The following is a 20,293-nucleotide window of genomic DNA, read 5'->3' as shown; positions in this document are numbered from 1 at the left end:
TTAGCTACACCGCTACATGGTAAAACAGTTATTAATTACTGAAAACACTACCAAGATTTGAATTTAATTCAACTTTCACCAAGCTACTGCAAAATGTAGTTTAGTTACTAGGAGTTTAGTTACTGAAAGTAGTTCTGTCTTCTATAGTGGCTTCTACAGTAGGTCAACCTGCTTACCAGCCCAGGCTAACATGCAGACAGTACCCACAGGGCACAAACTGGTTGAATCAACATTGTTTCCATGTCATTTAAAAAAAAAAATGCAATGACTTTGAATTAACATGGAAAATGGGATTTAAAAAAGCCATCAACGTAAAATAATTTGTGCGATTTTTTTTATTTATTTATTTAAAAAAAAAATCCTTCTTTATTTCACCCAACTGTTAACTTAAATCCAATTACACGGTTCATGATTTTTTTGTTGATTTCGAGTAGAATTCACTTTAGTTGACAACTCAATCAAATTTAAATCAAAACTAAGAGCCAGAGAGATTAGAGATCACAGGAGAACCACTTGGTTGGGTGGCATTTACTCAGTGCTTTAGCACCCAATCCAGACAGCAACTTTATGAATAACCTTACTCCAAACAGCCTTAGTGAGGAGGAACTTACCCAGCCACACGTGCCTAGAAGTTAAGAACTCACGCCAGGCATGTCTGATTTGGGAATATGGGTCAGACAGTCAAGGGAGGGAGAGAAGGGAAGACACTAATGTACAAGAGGTGTTTTTTTAGGGTGTGTTTAGTTAGGAGAGTGTTTAGTTAGGAGTGTGTTTAGTTAGGGTGTGTTTAGTTAGGAGTGTGTTTAGTTAGGAGTGTGTTTAGTTAGGGTGTGTTTAGTTAGGAGTGTGTTTAGTTAGGGTGTGTTTAGTTAGGGTGTGTTTAGTTAGGAGTGTGTTTAGTTAGGAGAGTGTTTAGTTAGGAGAGTGTTTAGTTAGGAGTGTGTTTAGTTAGAAGTGTGTTTAGTTAGGAGTGTGTTTAGTTAGGGTGTGTTTAGTTAGGAGTGTGTTTAGTTAGGAGTGTGTTTAGTTGGGAGTGTGTTTAGTTAGGAGTGTGTTTAGTTAGGAGTTTGTTTAGTTATGGTGTGTAAAGTTGGGGTGTGATAAGTTAGGGTGTGTTTAGTTAGGGTGTGTTAAGTTAGGGTGTGTTTACTTGCAGTGTGTTTAGTTAGGAGTGTGTTTAGTTAGGAGTGTGCTTAGTTAAGAATGTGTTTAATTAGGGTGTGTTTACTTGCAGTGTGTTAAGTTAGGGTGTGTTTAGTTGGGTTGTGTTTATTTAGGAGTGTGTTAAGTTAGGGTGTGTTTGGTTAGAGTTAGGAGTGTGTTTGGTTAGGAGTGTGTTTAGTTAGGAGTGTGTTTAGTTAGGGTGTGTTTGGTTAGGAGTGTTTGGTTAGGAGTGTGTTTAGTTAGGAGTGTTTTTAGTTAGGAGTGTGTTTAGTTAGGGTGTGTTTGGTTGGAGTTAGGAGTGTGTTTGGTTAGGAGTGTGTTTGGTTAGGAGTGTGTTTGGTTAGGAGTGTGTTTGGTTAGGAGTGTGTTTGGTTAGGAGTGTGTTTAGTTAGGGTGTGTTTGGTTAGAGTTAGCAGTGTGTTTAGTTGAGGTGTGTTTGAAGGGAATCCCTGTCTGCTCTGCCTTTTTAATCAGTTATTTTGAAGGTCACTCACTCCTATTGTTTGAAAGACACCCTATTATATAGTAGTAAACCAATGGGGTACTAGATATGTAGGCAGTGTGTGTGACTGTGACTGTGTGTGTACTAGTGGAACCTCCCCAATCCCTCCCTAAATCACCCCTCACCAATTCCTGGAATGGACCAGCCCTCATTTGCATAAGTTGTCTGTGACAGAGTAGTTAAGAGCTGAAAGGTAAAAGGTCAGAGGAGGAGGAGGAGTGTATGTCCACTACAGAGCATATGAACAGAGACTGGAGCTGTGGACTCACAGGTCTATACTGAGACACTACTGACTACTGGAGTCTATACTACAGGACTACGGACACACTACTGAAACTACTGGACTGTTGAACTGAATCTGAAACTGAACAGCATCATGTATTGCGCTTCCTATCCTGTCTCTGCTGGGACCACCAGCAATAACCTGATGTATTGCTACGTCAAATCGGTGAGTGTGTTCCCACTCTAGATAAAAACGTGTGCACCGGTCTGCATACTGCCTTTGTGAATAATTGGATGTAATTAGATGTTCTCCTATTATCTCTCCTTCTCTTGATATTTACTATTGCAGGGGGCATTCAACTTTTACCCTACGAGGTCCGGAGCCTGCTGCTTTTCTGTTCTACTTGATAATCCATTTCACCCACCTGGTGTCCCAGGTCTAAATCAGTCCCTGATTAGAGGGGGAACAATGAAAAAATGCAGTGGAACTGGCTTGGAGGTCCAGAGTTGAGTTTGAAGGTCCTATAGGAATATAAATTAACAGAGGTCTCTACATAGTTATTTTTAATTGATATACTCCCCGTTATCTTGATATACTCTCCGTTATCGTGATATACTCTCCGTTATCTTGATATACTCTCCGTTATCTTGATATACTCTCTGTTATCGTGATATACTCCCCGTTATCTTGATATACTCTCCGTTATCGTGATATACTCTCCGTTATCTTGATATACTCTCCGTTATCGTGATATACTCTCCGGCATCGTGATATACTCTCTGTTATCGTGATATACTCTCCATTATCGTGATATACTCTCCGTTATCGTGATATACTCGCTGTTATCTTGATATACACTCCGTTATCTTGATACACTCTCCATGATCTATTCTCTGTCACGTGTTATCTTCATTATCCTCATATACACATAAGACATGGAATAAGGCATAGATAATTTAAATACATTATCAATATGTTCACTATCGATGTAATAACACCTTATCGTAGAATAGTACAGTATTGACGCATCAAAGTGAACCTACTCTATCCACTGTGTGTACTAGCTAGTCCTTCATCTGTTTCTATTTCATTGTCATTTATCATACCAGGAAGTCCATGCAGACTACATTCTATACCAGTACAGGAACAGACCCTTTGATATACAGTTACCCAAAAGTTATTGCAGCAACCATGTGTTTGAGTGTTTTATGGGTTAGGAATGGGCACATATGGCTGAGTGTGTGTCTGGGAAGGGATATTACTGTATGGTGAGTGGGATTGGGACTCTGTGTGCTATTCAGTCAGTGTTGTCGGTGTTTATTCATTCATTTTAGGAAAGTTCCCAAGTTTATGAATTTCGATTTACAAATTATTTCGATTTCTTTGATCATGCAGTTCTTTAATGCATACTGAAGTGACATTGACCATTTTTCTCTTGGCTGTGTGGTCAGTGAGTTCAGTAACGCGCATCAATGATCAATACCCTGTGTTAATGATCAAGATCCCTCTTTCAGTTCAGACAGACCTGAGAACACAACACATATCATTCTCATTTTTTACCGTCTACCATTTTTTGACGTGAAGCAGAATGCTGCTCTGATCTCTATTTGATTTAACCCGTAGTCTGATTTAACACTGGTCCCTATACGGATCATTATCAGGCGCTATCAAAGACTGCTTTGATCTCTGGGAGAGTAACTAACTAGAACCAGACGTTCGTACTAGACGCAGACGGGCAAATTGACTGCATGTGGCTAGAGTTGGATCTGGTGTTACTATAGAGCAGAGGCAAATTGAATAGTTGGTCAATATTACACTCATTTAAATCTTCCTGTATATGATTGAAAGTATACATTTCGAGTGCAAAATGTGGTCTTGTCCTCTTTTATTGTCTTCATAATATATTTAAGCCATTTAGTTTTTGTTGCTGTCAGAGATGCTAGCGTGACACAGAACTATTTAGTTTTTGTTGCTATCAGAGATGCTAACGAAACACAGAACTATTTAGTTTTTGTTGCTATCAGAGATGCTAACGTAACACAGAACTATGAACATGTCTCATATACTATGTGTCTGTCTTCCTTCAGTTGTGTTCTTCACATATGGAGAGTCTCTAATCTTTAGTGATGCCGTTATTGATGGTTAGTAAATCAATGCGGTACTAAAAGAGAACACCATGTTGACGGTTTATGTATGCATGTTTCAGGGTGTGTGTCGGGGGGGGATTTATTGGGGGACAGCGGGGGACAGCGAGGGTGTGCTGGGCCGGGGGTGTAGCCATTAATAACGGGTCGCCTACTACGTCCAAGGAGTGAGCGTGTGTGTGTGTGTGTGTGTGTGTGTGTTTGTGTGTATTACTAACGGGTTGCCTGCTCCGTCCTATAGTAAGGAGAACAATTGGCTTTATCCTGTACCATATGCTACCCACGGAGGTTCAGACAGGGCGTGTGTGTGTGTGTGTGTGTGTGTGTGTGTGTGTGTGTGTGTGTGTGTGTGTGTGTGTGTGTGTGTGTGTGTGTGTGTGTGTGTGTGTGTGTGTGTGTGTGTGAAACAGGGTTGGTGACGGCAGGGGCTCCTATATTTGGCCTGTTCCCACTATCACCACAGGACTCGTACCAGCCAGGGTTACGGCTAGAGTTGTGTGTGTGTGGGAAGGGGGTTGTGTGTGTGGGGGGAGGGGAGTTGTGTGTATGGTGTGTGTGGGGGGAGGGGAGTTGTGTGTATGGTGTGTGTGATCATATTCAACAGAGTCTTTAAGTGGCCAGTCTGCTTTACAGTGCGTTGTCGTCGGGGTAACAATGGTGGGTGTGTAGGTGGGTGTGTATTGCATTTGTAAGACATCCTACAATGATACTGTAGTTCATTCTCATTTTTTATTATAATAAAAAGTATTATTATATTATAATTTCCCTGGCAGTTCTTTTCTAGGTGATACAAAGTATCATACCCCATTACAACTGTGGTCCTTTGGTGTGGTCCTGTGGTGAGATCCTGTGGTCAGATCCTCTGGTGTGGTCCTGTGGTGTGGTCCTGTGGTGAGATCCTGTGGTCAGATCCTCTGGTGTGGTCCTGTGGTGTGGTCCTGTGGTGAGATCCTGTGGTGTGGTCCTGTGGTGAGATCCTGTGGTGTGGTCCTGTGGTGTGGTCCTGTGGTGTGGTCCTGTGGTGAGATCCTGTGGTCAGATCCTGTGGTCAGATCCTCTGTGGTGAGATCCTGTGGTCAGATCCTGTGGTGTGGTCCTGTGGTGTGGTGCTGTGGTGTGGTGCTGTGGTGAGATACTGTGGTGTGGTCCTGTGGTCAGATCCTGTGGAGTGGTCCTGTGGTGTGGTCCTGTGGTCAGATCCTGTGGTGTGGTCCTGTGGTGTGGTCCTGTGGTGTGGTCCTGTGGTCAGATCCTGTGGTGAGATACTGTGGTGTGGTCCTGTGGTGTGGTCCTGTGGTGAGATCCTGTGGTCAGATCCTGTGGTGTGGTCCTGTGGTGTGGTGCTGTGGTGAGATACTGTGGTGTGGTCCTGTGGTCAGATCCTGTGGAGTGGTCCTGTGGTGTGGTCCTGTGGTCAGATCCTGTGGTGTGGTCCTGTGGTGTGGTCCTGTGGTGTGGTCCTGTGGTCAGATCCTGTGGTGAGATACTGTGGTGTGGTCCTGTGGTGTGGTCCTGTGGTGAGATCCTGTGGTGAGATCCTGTGGTGTGGTCCTGTGGTGTGGTGCTGTGGTGTGGTGCTGTGGTGAGATACTGTGGTGTGGTCCTGTGGTCAGATCCTGTGGAGTGGTCCTGTGGTGTGGTCCTGTGGTCAGATCCTGTGGTGTGGTCCTGTGGTGTGGTCCTGTGGTCAGATCCTGTGGTGAGATACTGTGGTGTGGTCCTGTGGTGTGATCCTGTGGTGAGATCCTGTGGTCAGATCCTGTGGTGTGGTCCTGTGGTGTGGTGCTGTGGTGTGGTGCTGTGGTGAGATACTGTGGTGTGGTCCTGCGGTCAGATCCTGTGGAGTGGTCCTGTGGTGTGGTCCTGTGGTCAGATCCTGTGGTGTGGTCCTGTGGTGTGGTCCTGTGGTGTGGTCCTGTGGTCAGATCCTGTGGTGAGATACTGTGGTGTGGTCCTGTGGTGTGGTCCTGTGGTGAGATCCTGTGGTGAGATCCTGTGGTGAGATCCTGTGGTCAGATCCTGTGGTGTGGTGCTGTGGTGTGGTGCTGTGGTGAGATACTGTGGTGTGGTCCTGTGGTGAGATCCTGTGGTCAGATCCTGTGGTCAGATCCTGTGGTGTGGTCCTGTGGTGTGGTCCTGTGGTGAGATCCTGTGGTCAGATCCTGTGGCTGTGGTCAGATCCTGTGGTGTGGTCCTGTGGTGTGGTCCTGTGGTGTGGTCTTGTGGTGTGGTCCTGTGGTGTGGTCCTGTGGTCAGGTCCTGTGGTGTGGTCCTGCTGTCTGAAGAGGATGTATCCAATATGATTCTGCAGCGGTTTCCACATGGAAATCTATCTGTCCCTCCCTCCCTCCCTCCAGGGCTGTGCAGTGATTGGGAGGAAAGGCTGTTCCCTAAACCCGGATAAGGAGGTGCATGGATCACCCAGTTTAGGGATTAACACAATAGCTCTAAATCTGCTCCAATCAACACACTGATTGTGTGTACTGTACTGTATACTGTAGTGTACTGGCATGCACTGTAGTATTCTGTAGTGTATTGTAATGTACTGTAGTGTACTGTAGTATTCTGTCAAATAGCCCTTACACAGCCTGGAGGTATGTTGGGTCCTGTTGAAAAACAAATGATTGTCTCACTAAGTGCAAACCAGATGGGATGGTGTATCGCTGCAGAATTCTGTGGTAGCCATGCTGATTAAGTGTGCCTTGAATTCTAAATAAATCACAGACAGTGTCACCAGCAAAGCACCATCACACCATCACAACTCCTCCTCCATGCTTCACGGTAGGAACCACACATGCAGAGATCATCCGTTCACCTACTCTGCGTTTCACAAAGACACAGCAGTTGGAACCAAAAATCTGAAATTTGGACTCATCAGACCAAAGGACAGATTTCCAGTGGTCTAATGTCCGTTGCTCATGTTTCTTGGCCCAAGCAAGTCTCTTCTTATTATTGGTGTCCTTTAGTAGTGGTTTCTTTGCAGCAATTCGACCATGAAGGCCTGATTCACGCAGTCTCCTCTGAACAGTTGATGTTGAGATGTGTCTGTTACTTGAACTCTGTGAAGCATTTACTCTAATGAACTTATCCTCTGCAGTAGAGGTAACTCTGGGTCTTCCTTTCCTGTGGCGGTCCTCATGAGAGCCAGTTTCATCATAGCACTTGATGGTTTTTGCGACTGCACTTGAAGAAACTTTTAAAGTGCTTGAAATGTTCCGCATTTACTGACCTTCATGTCTTAAAGTAATGATGGACCTTCGTTTTTCTTTGCTTATTTGATCTGTTCTTGCCATAACATTTACTTTTTCGTTTACCAAATAGGGCTATCTTCTGTATACCACCCCTACCTTGTCACAACACAACTGATTGGCTCAAATGCATCAATAAGGAAAAACAATCCACAAATTAACTTTTAACAAGGCACACCTGTTAATTGAAATTCATTCCAGGTGACTACCTCATGAAGCTGGTTGAGAGAATGCCAATAGTGTGCAAAGCTGTCATTAAGGCAAAGGGTGGCTACTTTGAAGAATCTCAAATTTAAAAGATATTTTGATTTGTTTAACACTTTTTTGGTTACTACATGATTCCATATGTGTTATTTCATAGTTTTGATGTCTTCACTATGAATAGAATAGTAAAAAATAAAGAAAAACCCTTGAATGACTAGGTGTGTCCAAACGTTTGACTGATACTGTATATTCACATGCATTCGTGGGCTTTACTGTATATATATTTATACCCACTGAGTGTACAAAACATTAGGAACACCTTCATAGTATTGAGTTGCAGCCCCCCTTTTGCCCTCAGAACAGCTTCAGTTAGTCGGAGCATGGATTTTACAAGGTGTTGAAAGCATTCCACAGGGATGCTGGCCCATGTTGACTCCAATGCTTCCCACAGTTGTGTCAAATTGGCTGGATGTCCTTTGGGTGGTGGACCATTCTTGATACACACAGTAAACTGTTGAGCGTGAAAAACCCAGCAGCGTTCTTGACACAAACCGGTGCACCTGGCACCTATTACCATACTCCGTTCAAAGGCGCATTAAATATTTTGTCTCGCGCATTCACCCACTGAATGGCACACATACACAATCCATGTCTCAATTGTCTCAAGGCTTAAAAATCCTTCTTTAACCTGTCTCCTCCCCTTCATCTACACTGATTGAAGTGGATTTAGCAAGTGACATCAAGAAGGGATCATAGCTTTCCCCTGTATTCATCTGGTCAGTGTATGTCGTGGAAAGAGCAGGTTTAGTCCTCAGTGTGTACTGTATGTTTGGTCTCTAGTCTCTACTATGTCAATGATCGCTTACAGTGACGAGGAAGAGTCACTTTTTGAAGTCATTCTTTCAGTATTCTAGATGTTTACTTCAAACTCTTTAATTTAGCTGTCCCCCCCCCCCCATTCTTCTCAGGTTTACGATCAATCTCCAAGTCACCACGACCTCAACCCTGACTCGTCCTCCTGTGGCGAACAACAGGGGATTAACAGTTCACCTGACATGTGGAACTCCAACGGAATGAACCAGGCTGGCTATGGAGGAACAGGAGGGGCTTCAGCCCACCAATCAGGAAGCTACAGTAACCTGCAACCGTCACACAATCACCTGGTAAGTTTTTAGTTAATTTGCCATATGATAAAAACATAGTACATTTTACTCACCAGAGCTCTTATGTTAAAAAGAAAGTTTGGGACAAATATGTAAAAATGTACTGTATATATGGTGAGTGTACAAAACATTAGGAACACCTTTCTAATATTGAGTTGCACCTCCCCCTTTTGTCCTCAGAACAGCCTCAATTCATCAGGTCATGGACTCTACAAGGTGTCTAAAGTGTTCCACAGGGATGCTGGCCCATGTTGACTCCAATGCTTCCCACAGTTGTGTCAAGTTGGCTGGATGTCCTTTACGTGGGGGACCATTCTTGATAAACACAAGAAACTGTTGAGTGTGAAAAACCCAGCAGCGTTGCAGTTCTTGACACACTCAAACCAGTGCGCCTGGCACCTACTACCATACCCGGTCCAAAGGCACTGAAATATTTTGTCTTGCCCATTCACCCTCTGAATAACACACATACACAATCCATGTCTCACTTGTCTCAAGGCTTATAAATCCTTCTTTAACCTGTCTCCTCCCCTTCATCTACACTGATTGAAGTGGATTTAACAAGTGACATCAATAAGGGATCATGGCTTTCACCTGGATTCACCTTGTCAGTCTATGTCATGGAAAGAGCAGGAGTTCATAATGTTTTGTCCACTCAGTGTATATGTACTGTACTCTGCTGCACCGTCACCAAGACAAATGTAACACGTGTATGTGTTTGATTGCTTTGCAGGTCTATTCTCCCCATTCAGTCTCACCTGTAGAGGTGAACAGGGGACTTCCTCCTATGTCTACCTTCCACCGTAACAACCCTGCTTCATCTCACTCCCTGTCAGTCAACAGCTCAGAGAACAGCACAGGAAACCCGTCTACAGGATGGTCTCAGACCGGAGCAACCCTGGGGAAAGCACTGGCTTCCGTATGTACTGGGACGACTTACAAAGCCAACTTCAAAGTGAAACAACAATGATCAATAGGGAAATGTCCCTATTAAAAACCACTGTGTATTATTATCAACCCAGCCCTGGACCGTGCTGCTGGACTGTTTATTGGCCATCTGTCCAACCAGGAAAATATTATTAAGTCAGCTCGGGTTATGAGCCATGCTACAAGGCCTGAGGTGGTGGTTATAAAACCACACAGAGAAATTACAAGTTGCGCTTTTAAAAGGTTGCATTGTGTTGTTACTCACGGTCCTCTATCCCTCCTCTATCCCTCCTCTATCCCTCCTCTATCCCTCCCCCTCCTCTATCCCTCCTCTACCCCTCCTCTATCCCTCCTCTATCCCTCCTCTATCCCTCCCCCTCCTCTATCCCTCCTCTACCCCTCCCCTCCTCTATTACTCCTCTGATCCCTCCTCTATTCCTCCTCTACCTCTCCTCTATCCCTCCTCTATCCCTCCTCTATCCCTCCTCTATCCCTCCCTCTCCTCTATCCCTCCTCTATCCCTCCCCTTCCCTATCCCTCCTCTATCCCTCCTCTATCCCCACTCCTCTATCCCTCCTCTATCCCCACTCCTCTACCCCTCCTCTGTCTCTCCCCCTCCTCTATCCCTCCTCTATCCCTCCTCTATCCCTCCTCTATCTCACCTCCTCCTCTATCCCTCCTCTATCCCACCTCCTCCTCTATCCCTCCTCTATCCCTCCCCCTCCTCCTCCTCTATCCCCCCTCCTCTACCCCTCCTTCCTCTATCCCTCCTCTACCCCTCCTCTCCTCTACCCCTCCCCTCCTCTATCCCTCCTCTACCCCTCCCATCCTCTACCCCTCCTCTACCCCTCCCCTCCTCTATTCCTCCTCTATTCCTCCTCTATTCCTCCTCTACCCCTCCTACCCCTCCCCTCCTCTATCCCTCCTCTATCCCCACTCCTCTATCCCTCCTCTATCCCCACTCCTCTATCCCTCCTCTACCTCTCCTCTACCCCTCCTCTATCTCACCTCCTCCTCTATCCCTCCTCTATCCCACCTCCTCCTCTATCCCTCCTCTATCCCTCCCCCTCCTCCTCCTCTATCCCACCTCCTCCTCTATCCCTCCTCTATCCCCCCTCCTCTACCCCTCCCCCTCCTCTATCCCTCCTCTATCCCTCCTCTCCCCCTCCTCTATCCCCCCTCCTCTACCCTCCCCCTCCTCTATCCCTCCTCTATCCCTCCTCTCCCCCTCCTCTATCCCACCTCCTCCTCTATCCCTCCTCTACCCCTCCCCTCCTCTACCCCTCCCCTCCTCTATCCCTCCTCTACCCCTCCCATCCTCTACCCCTCCTCTACCCCTCCCCTCCTCTATTCCTCCTCTATTCCTCCTCTATTCCTCCTCTACCCCTCCCCTCCTCTATCCCTCCTCTACCCCTCCCCTCCTCTACCCCTCCCCTCCTCTATCCCTCCTCTACCCCTCCCATCCTCTACCCCTCCTCTACCCCTCCCCTCCTCTATTCCTCCTCTATTCCTCCTCTATCCCTCCTCTACCCCTCCCCTCCTCTATCCCTCCTCTACCCCTCCCCTCCTCTACCCCTCCCCTCCTCTATCCCTCCTCTACCCCTCCCATCCTCTACCCCTCCTCTACCCCTCCCCTCCTCTATTCCTCCTCTATTCCTCCTCTACCCCTTCTCTATTCCTCCTCTACCTCTCCCCTATCCCTCCTCTACCCCTCCTCTATCCCCCCTCCTCTATCCCTCCTCTATCCCTCCTCTATCCCTCCTCCCCCCCTCCTCTATCCCTCCTCTACCCCTCCCCTATCCCTCCTCTACCCCTCCTCTATCCCTCCTCTCCCCCTCCTCTATCCCTCCTCTACCCCTCCTTTATCCCTCCTCTATCCCTCCTCTCCCCCTCCTCTCCCCCTCCTCTGTCCTTCCTCTATCCCTCCTCTCCCCCTCCTCTATCCCTCCTCTCCCCCTCCTCTCCCCCTCCTCTCCCCCTCCTCTATCCCTCCTCTCCCCCTCCTCTCCCCCCTCCTCTACCCCTCCTCTATCCCTCCTCTACCCCTCCTCTATCCCTCCTCTCCCCCTCCTCTCCCCCTCCTCTACCCCTCCTCTCCCCTTCCTCTACCCCTCCTCTCCCCCTCCTCTCTCCCCTTCCTCTATCCCTCCTCTCCCCCTCCTCTCCCCCTCCTCTCCCCCTCCTCTACCCCTCCTCTCCCCTTCCTCTACCCCTCCTCTCCCCCTCCTCTCCCCTTCCTCTATCCCTCCTCTCCCCCTCCTCTATCCCTCCTCTCCCCCTCCTCTCCCCCTCCTCTACCCCTCCTCTCCCCTTCCTCTACCCCTCCTCTCCCCCTCCTCTCCCCTTCCTCTATCCCTCCTCTACCCCTCCTTTATCCCTCCTCTATCCCTCCTCTCCCCCTCCTCTCCCCCTCCTCTGTCCTTCCTCTATCCCTCCTCTATCCCTCCTCTCCCCCTCCTCTACCCCTCCTCTCCCCTTCCTCTACCCCTCCTCTCCCCCTCCTCTCCCCTTCCTCTATCCCTCCTCTCCCCCTCCTCTACCCCTCCTCTACCCCTCCTCTCCCCTTCCTCTACCCCTCCTCTCCCCCTCCTCTCCCCCTCCTCTATCCCTCCTCTCCCCCTCCTCTATCTCCCCCTCATCTTCTTCTACTCCTCTGTCTGTATTCAGATGTATTCACCTGACTACACTAGCAGCAGTGAAAACTCCTCCACACCAGAGAGGTCTCCATCTCCACACACAGGGTCTGCAACGGGTCCCCCAGCTAACCAGGCCTCTCTCTCGTCCAGCTACCAGGCCTCACCTATATCACTGGTAAGGACATGGAGCTCTGTGACACATCTTTGTTTGATAAGTTTTGATAGGTCACGAAGAATGTTCAAATACTGTACCCACACATTCTATCATTGATTTTTGTCTGCTGGAGTCACATTTTATCTAAATGCTGCTGTCTTTGAATTGATCCAACTCATCAAATACATAAACTCAGCAACAACAAAAAAGAAACGTCCCTTTTTCAGGACCCTGTCTTTCAAAGATAATTCATAAAAATGAAAATAACTTCACAGATCTTCATTGTAAAGGGTTTAAACACTGTTTCCCATGCTTGTTCAATGAACCATAAACAATTAATGAACATGCACCTGTGGAACGGTCGCTAAGAAACTAACAGCTTACAGACGGTAGGCAATTAAGGTCACAGTTATGAAAACTTAGGACACTAAAGAGGCCTTTCTACTGACTCTGAAAAACACTAAAAGAAAGGTCCTCAGGGTCCCTGCTCATCTGCGCAAAAGTGCCTTAGGCATGCTGCAAGGAGGCATGAGGACTGCAGATGTGGCCAGGGCAATAAATTGCAATGTCCGTACTGTGAGATGCCTAAGACAGCGCTACATGGAGACAGGACGGACAGCTGATTGTCCTCGCAGTGGTAGACCACGTGTAACAACACCTGCACAGGATCGGTACATCCGAACATCACACCTGTGGGACAGGTACAGGATGGCAACAACAACTCCATCAGTGCAATAGGCTGAGAGAGGCTGGACTGAGGGCTTGTAGGCCTGTTGCCTGGTGAGGACCTGCCTTACATCACAGGCAACAACGTCGCCTATGGGCACAAACCCACCGTCTCTGGACCAGACAGGACTGGCAAAAAGTGCTCTTCACTGACGAGTAGAGGTTTTGTCTCACCAGGGGTGATGGTCGGATTTGCATTTATCGGCGAAGGAATGAGTGTTACACCGAGGCCTGTACTCTGTCCGGGAACTTGCAGGTGCCTTGGTGGAAGAGTGGGGTAACATCTCACAGCAAGAACTGGCAAATCTGGTGCAGTCCATGAGGAGGAGATGCACTGCAGTACTTAATGCAGCTGGTGGCCACACCAGATACTGACTGTTACTTTTGATTTTGACCCCCCCTTTGTTCAGGGACACATTATTCCATTTCTGTTAGTCACATGTCTGTGGAACTTGTTCAGTTTATGTTTCAGTTGTTGAATCTTGTTATGTTCATACAAATATTTACACATGTTAAGTTTGCTGAAAATAAACGCAGTTGACAGTGAGAGGACATTTCTTTTTTTGCTGAGTTTATCTTGTTATATTATAGCCTCAAGCACTGCAATGTTTCATTCTCAGCATGATAATAACACCCCCCCCCTCTCTCCTCTCCCCCTCACTCTCTCTCCTCTCCTCTCCTCTCCTCTCCTCTCCTCTCCTCTCCTCTCCTCTCCTCTCCTCTCCTCTCCTCTCCTCTCCTCTCTCTCTCTCTCTCTCTCTCTCTCTCTCTCTCTCTCTCCTCTCCTCTCCTCTCCTCTCCTCTCCTCTCCTCTCTCTCTCTCCTTTCTGTCCTCTCTCTCCTCGCTCTCTCTCCTCTCCTCTCCTCTCTCTATCCTCTCCTCTCCTCTCCTCTCCTCTCCTCCTCCTCTCCTCTCCTCTCCTCTCCTCTCCTCTCCTCTCCTCTCCTCTCCTCTCCTCTCCTCTCCTCTCCTCTCCTCTCCTCTCCTCTCTCTCTAGTCTCAGTTGGAGGATCGTCTAGACAGACTAGATGATGTGATCTATGTGCTGCGTAACCATGCGGCAGGACCCATCCCCAGCCTGCCCTCTGACATCCACAGCCTGTTAAACCAGGCTAACCATGGACACAGACCCACCATGGCACATGACACAGCCATGGTGAGACCCATTCATTACTTTGTGAAAGGGTTTCAGGTTGTGTCTGTTTTATGTATGGGAAGCGTGTAGGGAAAGGTTATTGGCCACTGTGTGTGCAGGGTGTGTGTGTGTGTGTGTGTGTGTGTGTGTGTGTGTGTGTGTGTGTGTGTGTGTGTGTGTGTGTGCGCGCGCGCGCGCGCACAAGGTTGGGTAGGTTACTTTCTAAATGTAATCCGTTACAGTTACTAGTTACCAGTCCAAAATTGTAATCAGTAATGTAACTTTTGGATTACTCAAACTCAGTAACGTAATCTGATTACTTTCAGTTACTTTTGGCTTACATTCCCCTTAACAGGCATTAGAAGTCAAACAGGATCCATTAAAATCACCTGGTTTGTTGTCATAGTGACTTGACTTGTGGTCAGTCTCAGGTGGAAAAAACTTCTTTTTTTTTCAATGCTGAATTGAATGTCATTGAGAAAACAGAAAACAGCAATCTGTGTGTGTGTGTGTCTGTGTGTGTGTGTGTATGTATATGTGTGTCTGTGTGTGTGTGTATGTATATGTGTGTCTGTGTGTGTGTGTATGTATATGTGTGTCTGTGTGTGTACCCTGCCACCACTGCTCTACAAATCACACCAGACACACTCCAGCTATGGTATGCGTATTTTCCACATGTCATTTCGACATATTTTCCATAAATCAAATCCAATTGTATTTGTCACATGCACCTAATACAACAGGTGTAGACCTTACCGTGAAATGCTTACTGACAAGCCCTTCTAACCAACAATGCAGTTCAAGAAATAGAGTTAATAAAATATTTACTGGATGTCAGGAAGCTTGGCCCCAGGGATGTACTGTGCCATACGCACTACCCTCTGTAGTGCCTTATGGTCCAATGCCGAGCAGTTTCATACCAGGCGATGATGCAACCAGTCAGGATGCTCTCGATGGTGCAGTTGTAGAACTTTTTAAGGATCTGGGGACCCATGCCAAATCTTTTCAGTCTCCTAAGGGAGAAAAGGTGTTGTCGTGCCCGCTTCACGACTGTCTTGATGTATTTGGACCATGATAATTTGTTGGTGATGTAGACGCCAAGGAACTTGAAAATCTCGACCCGCTACACTACAGCCCTGTCGATGTTAATTGTGGGCTGTTCATCCCTCCTTTCCCTGTCATCCACGATCAGCTTTGTTTTGCTCAGATTGAGGGAGAGCTTGTTGTCCTGGAACCACACTGCCAGGTCTCTGACCTCCTCCCTATAGGCTGTCTCATCGTTGTCGGTGATCAGGCCTTCCACTGTTGTGTTGTCAGCAAACTTAATGATGGTGTTAGAGTCATGCTTGGCCACGCAGTCGTGGTTGAACAGGGAGTACAGGAGGGGACTAAGCACGCACCCCTGAGGGGCCCCAGTGTTGAGGATCAGCGTGGCAGATGTGTTGTTGCCAATCCTTATAGACTCGGTCAGGGAGAGGTTGAAAATGTCAGTGAAGACACTTGTCATTTGGTCAGTGCATGCTCTGAGTACACGTCCTGGTAATCCATCTGGCCCCGTGGCCTTGTGAATGTTGACCTGTTTAAAGGTCTTGCTCACATCGGCTATGGAGAGTGTGATCACAAAGTTTTTTGGAACAGCTGGTGCTTTCATGCATGCTTCAGTGTTGCTTGCCTCGAAGCAAGCATAAAAGGCATTTAGCTCGTCTGGTAGGCTTGTGTCACTGGGCAGCTCGCGGCTGGGTTTCCCTTTGTAGTCCGTAATAGTTTGCAAGCCCTGCCATATCCAATGAGCTTCAAAGCCGGTGTAGTAGGATTCAATCTTATTCCTGTAATGACGCTTTGCCTGGTTCGTTTGAGGGCATAGCAGGATTTCTTATAAGCGTCCGCATTAGTGTCCCGCTCTTTGAAAGCGGCAACTCTAGCCTTTAGCTCGGTGCGGACGTTGCCGGTAATCCATGGCTTCTGGTTGGGATATGTACGCACGGTTACTGTGGGGACGACTTCATAGATGCACTTATTGATGAAGCCGGTGACTGAGGTGGTATACTCCTCAATGTCATTGGATGAATTCCGGAACGTATTCCAGTTTGTGCTAGCAAAATAGTCCTGCAGCATAGCATCCGCGTCATCTGACCACTCCCTTATTGAGCGAGTCACTGGTACTTCTTGCTGTACTTTTTTCTTGTAAGCAGGAATCAGGAGGATAGAGTTATGGTTAGATTTGCCAAATGGAGGGCGAGGGAGAGCTTTGTGTGTGTGTGGAGTAAAGGTGTTCTAGAGTTATTTTTTCTCTGGTTGTACATATAACATGTTGGTAGAAATTAGGAAAAACGGATTTGAGTATGCTTGCATTAAAGTCCCCGGCCACTAGGAGAGCCACTTCTAGATGAGCATTTTCTTGTTTGCTTATGGCCTTATACAGCTCGTTGAGTGCGGTCTTAGTGCCAGCATCGGTTTGTGGTGGTAAATAGACGGCTATGAATAATATAGATGAGAACTCTCTTGGTAGATAGTGTGGTCGACAGCTTATCATGAGGTATTCTACCTCAGGCGAGCAATACCTCGAGACTTCTTTAATATTAGACATCGCGCACGAGCAGTTATTGACAAATAGACATACATCCCCACCCCTCGTCTTACCAGCCAGTTCTATATTATCCATGTCGTCGTTCAGCTACGACTCTGTGAAACATAAGATATTACAGTTTTTAATGTCCCGTTGGTAGGATAGTCTCGAACAGAGATCATCCAGTTTATTCTCCTGTGATTGCACATTGGCCAATAGAACGAATGGTAGAGGAAGGTTACCCACTCGCCAACCAATTCTTACAAGACACCCCGACCTCCGCCCCCTGTATTTCCGTCTTTTCTTCACCCAAATGACAGGGATTTGGGTCTCGGGGAGGTAGTATATCCTTCGCGTCGGATTCATTCAAGAAAAAAATCTTTGTCCAGTTCAAGGTGAGTAATCGCTGTTCTGATATACAGAAGCTCTTTTTGGTCATAAGAGATGGTAGCATTATGTACAAAAATAAGTTACAATGTGAAAAAAAAAAAAAATAGCACAGTTGGTTAGGAGCACGTAAAACGGCAGCCATCCCATCCAGCGCCACCTCCTAACGGGAGGGTTAGTGTTCGGGAAATAGAAAACAATTTAATTTAATTTGCTGCGGTCTGAAAAGTCTATCTATGTGTGGATACTGACCAGGTAACGATATGGACAGGGGAAGGTGAATGCTTCCACCATGACACTTACATAGCAGTGTCAGACCTGGATTCAAATAGCATTTGTTTTACTCTCAAATATTTCAACTGCGCTTGATTGATAATTGCCTGGTATAGTAGAGCCAATAGAATGGTTTCCAAAAAAGTGAAAACCCTGCCAATCTGGTTCTCCAGACAGACTCAATCAAATATGCTCAAAGTGTTTGAAAGAAAACAAATACTTGTTGAACCCAGGTCTGATCAGTGTGTTAGGCTTTTGTTCGTGGTGATTGAATCCAGACAGAGGACAGAGTAATGGAAGTAAGCCTACATTACATTCAGCGGATATGGACCTGTTTAATCCCTAGGAGGATTATTCAATTAATTCAGTCACTTTTTTTTCTTCCAGGGATATGTGTCAGTTAAAAAGGAATAATTCCTGAAAGAAATTAATATTTTACCTTTATTTAACTAGGCAAGTCAGTTAAGAACAAATTCTTATTTACAATGACGGCCTACTGGGGAACAGTGGGTTAACTGCCTTGTTCAAGTTCAGAATGATATGATTTTTACCTTGTCAGCTCAGGGATTCAATCCAGAAACCTTTCGGTTACTGGCCCAACGCCCTAACCGCTAGGCTACCTGTCGCCCCATTAAGGATATCTTTAGGGGAGCTATGAGGGAGGGATTTGGATGTTCTCTGATCCAATTCACTCAGGGGATATGTGGAGAATGGAGGGATGGAGGGATGGGGGGGGGGCAGATGTTGGTTTAGTTACCTTTTTGTGATTGGGGGTAGCGTCAAGGAAATGAAGGCAACGTATGTGTAATGTATTTTTTTTATATTGACTGTTTTCCCACTAAGTAGAGGATAATAAAATACACTACATGAGCAAAGGTCCTTCCGTGTGGAGCTCAAATTGAAACTTTTAATCAAAACTTTTATCGAATACAAACCGCCCACTTTTTCCTCATTTGAATTTGCTCGTACTACTTACTACATACACACAGAGTACCACAGTATGAGTCATAATACCCATTAGAAAAAAACAAGAGCTGAATATATTGATAAAAGTCACCTTGTCTGACAGAGATTCACATTTTTATCTTTTAGTCATACAGCAGACGCTCTTATCTAGAGCTGCCAATGTTTGTCTATGGAGATTGTGTGGCTGTGTGCTCGATTATATACACCTGTCAGCAATGGGTGTGGCTGAAATAGCCAAATCCACTAATTTGAAGGGATGTTCACATACTTTTGTGTATATTTATTGCACCTATTCTCTTGTGTGTGTGTACAGGTAGAGGCTGTCAATCTGAACAACAACAACCACCATCCTGTGCTGCAGAGCCGTTCACAGAATAAACATGGCCACTCCTTCCCAGCGGGTCTCCCTGCAGGACTAGGTGGCTTGGAGCTGAAGTTGGAGGGTCTGGAGAAAGATGAGCAGTATGACCTACTTCACAGCCATTACAACCAGGGTAACAGGCACAGCCACAGCTCTGACAGCCACAGCCAGCGCTCTGACGAGGAGAGCGTGTCACACAAGACACAAGGAGGCAGCATGACCAGGTGAGGACAGCAAAAATAGCTTTACGCTATCTCTCTCTGCCTCTAGCCTGGTCCCAGATCAGCTTCATGCTATCTCTCTCCCTGCCTCTAGCCTGATCCCATATCAGCTGTATGCTATCTCTCTCTCTCTGCCTCTAGCCTGGTCCCAGATCAGCTTCATGCTATCTCTCTCCCTGCCTCTAGCCTGATCCCATATCAGCTGTATGCTATCTCTCTCTCTCTGCCTCTAGCCTGGTCCCAGATCAGCTTTATGCTATCTCTCTCTCTGCCTCTAGCCTGATCCCATATCAGCTGTATGCTATCGTTCTGCCTCTAGCCTGGTCCCAGATCAGTTTGTGCTGTCTCTCTCTCTCTGCCTCTAGCCTGGTCCCAGATCAGTTTGTGTTGTCTTGTCAGAGTTGAAACAGATCTAGAACGAGGCTACTCTCCCTCTACCCAGCAGGGGAAATGGTTGTTATGATGTCATTTCAACCAGCTTTGCCTGCTGGGTAGCTCCCTATCTATCTGTTTGAGTGGTAAAAACTGGTAATGAATTCAATATTCAATGCAATTTTTTTGGGGCGCATGATCAGAATTCCAACTAAATCCCCCAAAATGTCAAAAGTGTTCAAATAATTTCCACCAGAGGGCGCCACATGGCAACTGCCAATTCTAACACTGACTCCAACTTTCTTTTCTCCCCTTCAGCAGCGTCCATGAGGATGAGGACAACCTGAGTCCGGAGCAGAAGGCTGAGCGGGAGCGGGAGCGACGGATGGCCAACAACGCCCGCGAGCGCCTTCGTGTCCGTGACATCAACGAGGCGTTCAAAGAGCTGGGTCACATGACCCAGCTGCACCTGAAGAGCGAGAAGCCCCAGACCAAGCTGCTTGTATTACACCAAGCCGTGGCTGTAATACTTAGTCTAGAACAACAAGTCAGAGGTCAGTACTGCTACCATCTTGAACAGGTCTCTCTTGCAAAAACAGATTATGTCTATTTCTTAATTCATCTTTCCTCGAATTCCTCGCATCCTCTCTCCTCGACTCCTTCTCAAAACACATTGGAGGAGAAGGTCTGAGGAGAGGAACATTGTATTTTCTCCTCCAATAAGAGATTGAGAAGGAGATTAAGTTGGAAAGATACATTGAGATATAGTTATTATCTAAATAATCTGTATAAATAGAAGTTGAATGAGTACGTACTTCACTACAGTGGAACATGAATCGATGGGGGGGGGGGGGGGGGGGCTGCGTAGAAGAGGATATGTCCTGGTTCACTGTCAGGTCTATGGGATAGTACTAATGTTG

General features: G+C 46.6%; 1 protein-coding gene across 1 annotated transcript in view; it reads left to right on the top strand.

Moving 5' to 3' along the window:
- The first annotated feature begins 1,884 nt into the window (after window positions 1-1,884).
- The window catches only part of LOC115192888 (transcription factor 12), a 21,415-nt gene continuing 3,006 nt past the window's right edge, over window positions 1,885-20,293 (top strand). The window contains exons 1-7 of the mRNA XM_029751821.1: window positions 1,885-2,114; window positions 8,454-8,648; window positions 9,382-9,567; window positions 12,243-12,386; window positions 14,090-14,248; window positions 18,733-19,004; window positions 19,692-19,927. Coding sequence (XP_029607681.1) covers window positions 2,043-2,114; window positions 8,454-8,648; window positions 9,382-9,567; window positions 12,243-12,386; window positions 14,090-14,248; window positions 18,733-19,004; window positions 19,692-19,927 — 1,264 coding nt within the window. The 5' untranslated portion in view covers window positions 1,885-2,042. The remainder of the gene's footprint in view (window positions 2,115-8,453; window positions 8,649-9,381; window positions 9,568-12,242; window positions 12,387-14,089; window positions 14,249-18,732; window positions 19,005-19,691; window positions 19,928-20,293) is intronic.

The sequence above is a fragment of the Salmo trutta genome, chromosome 4 (assembly GCF_901001165.1).
Source record: "Salmo trutta chromosome 4, fSalTru1.1, whole genome shotgun sequence".
Lineage (NCBI taxonomy): Eukaryota > Metazoa > Chordata > Actinopteri > Salmoniformes > Salmonidae > Salmo > Salmo trutta.
This window is presented reverse-complemented; position numbering and strand designations above follow the sequence as displayed.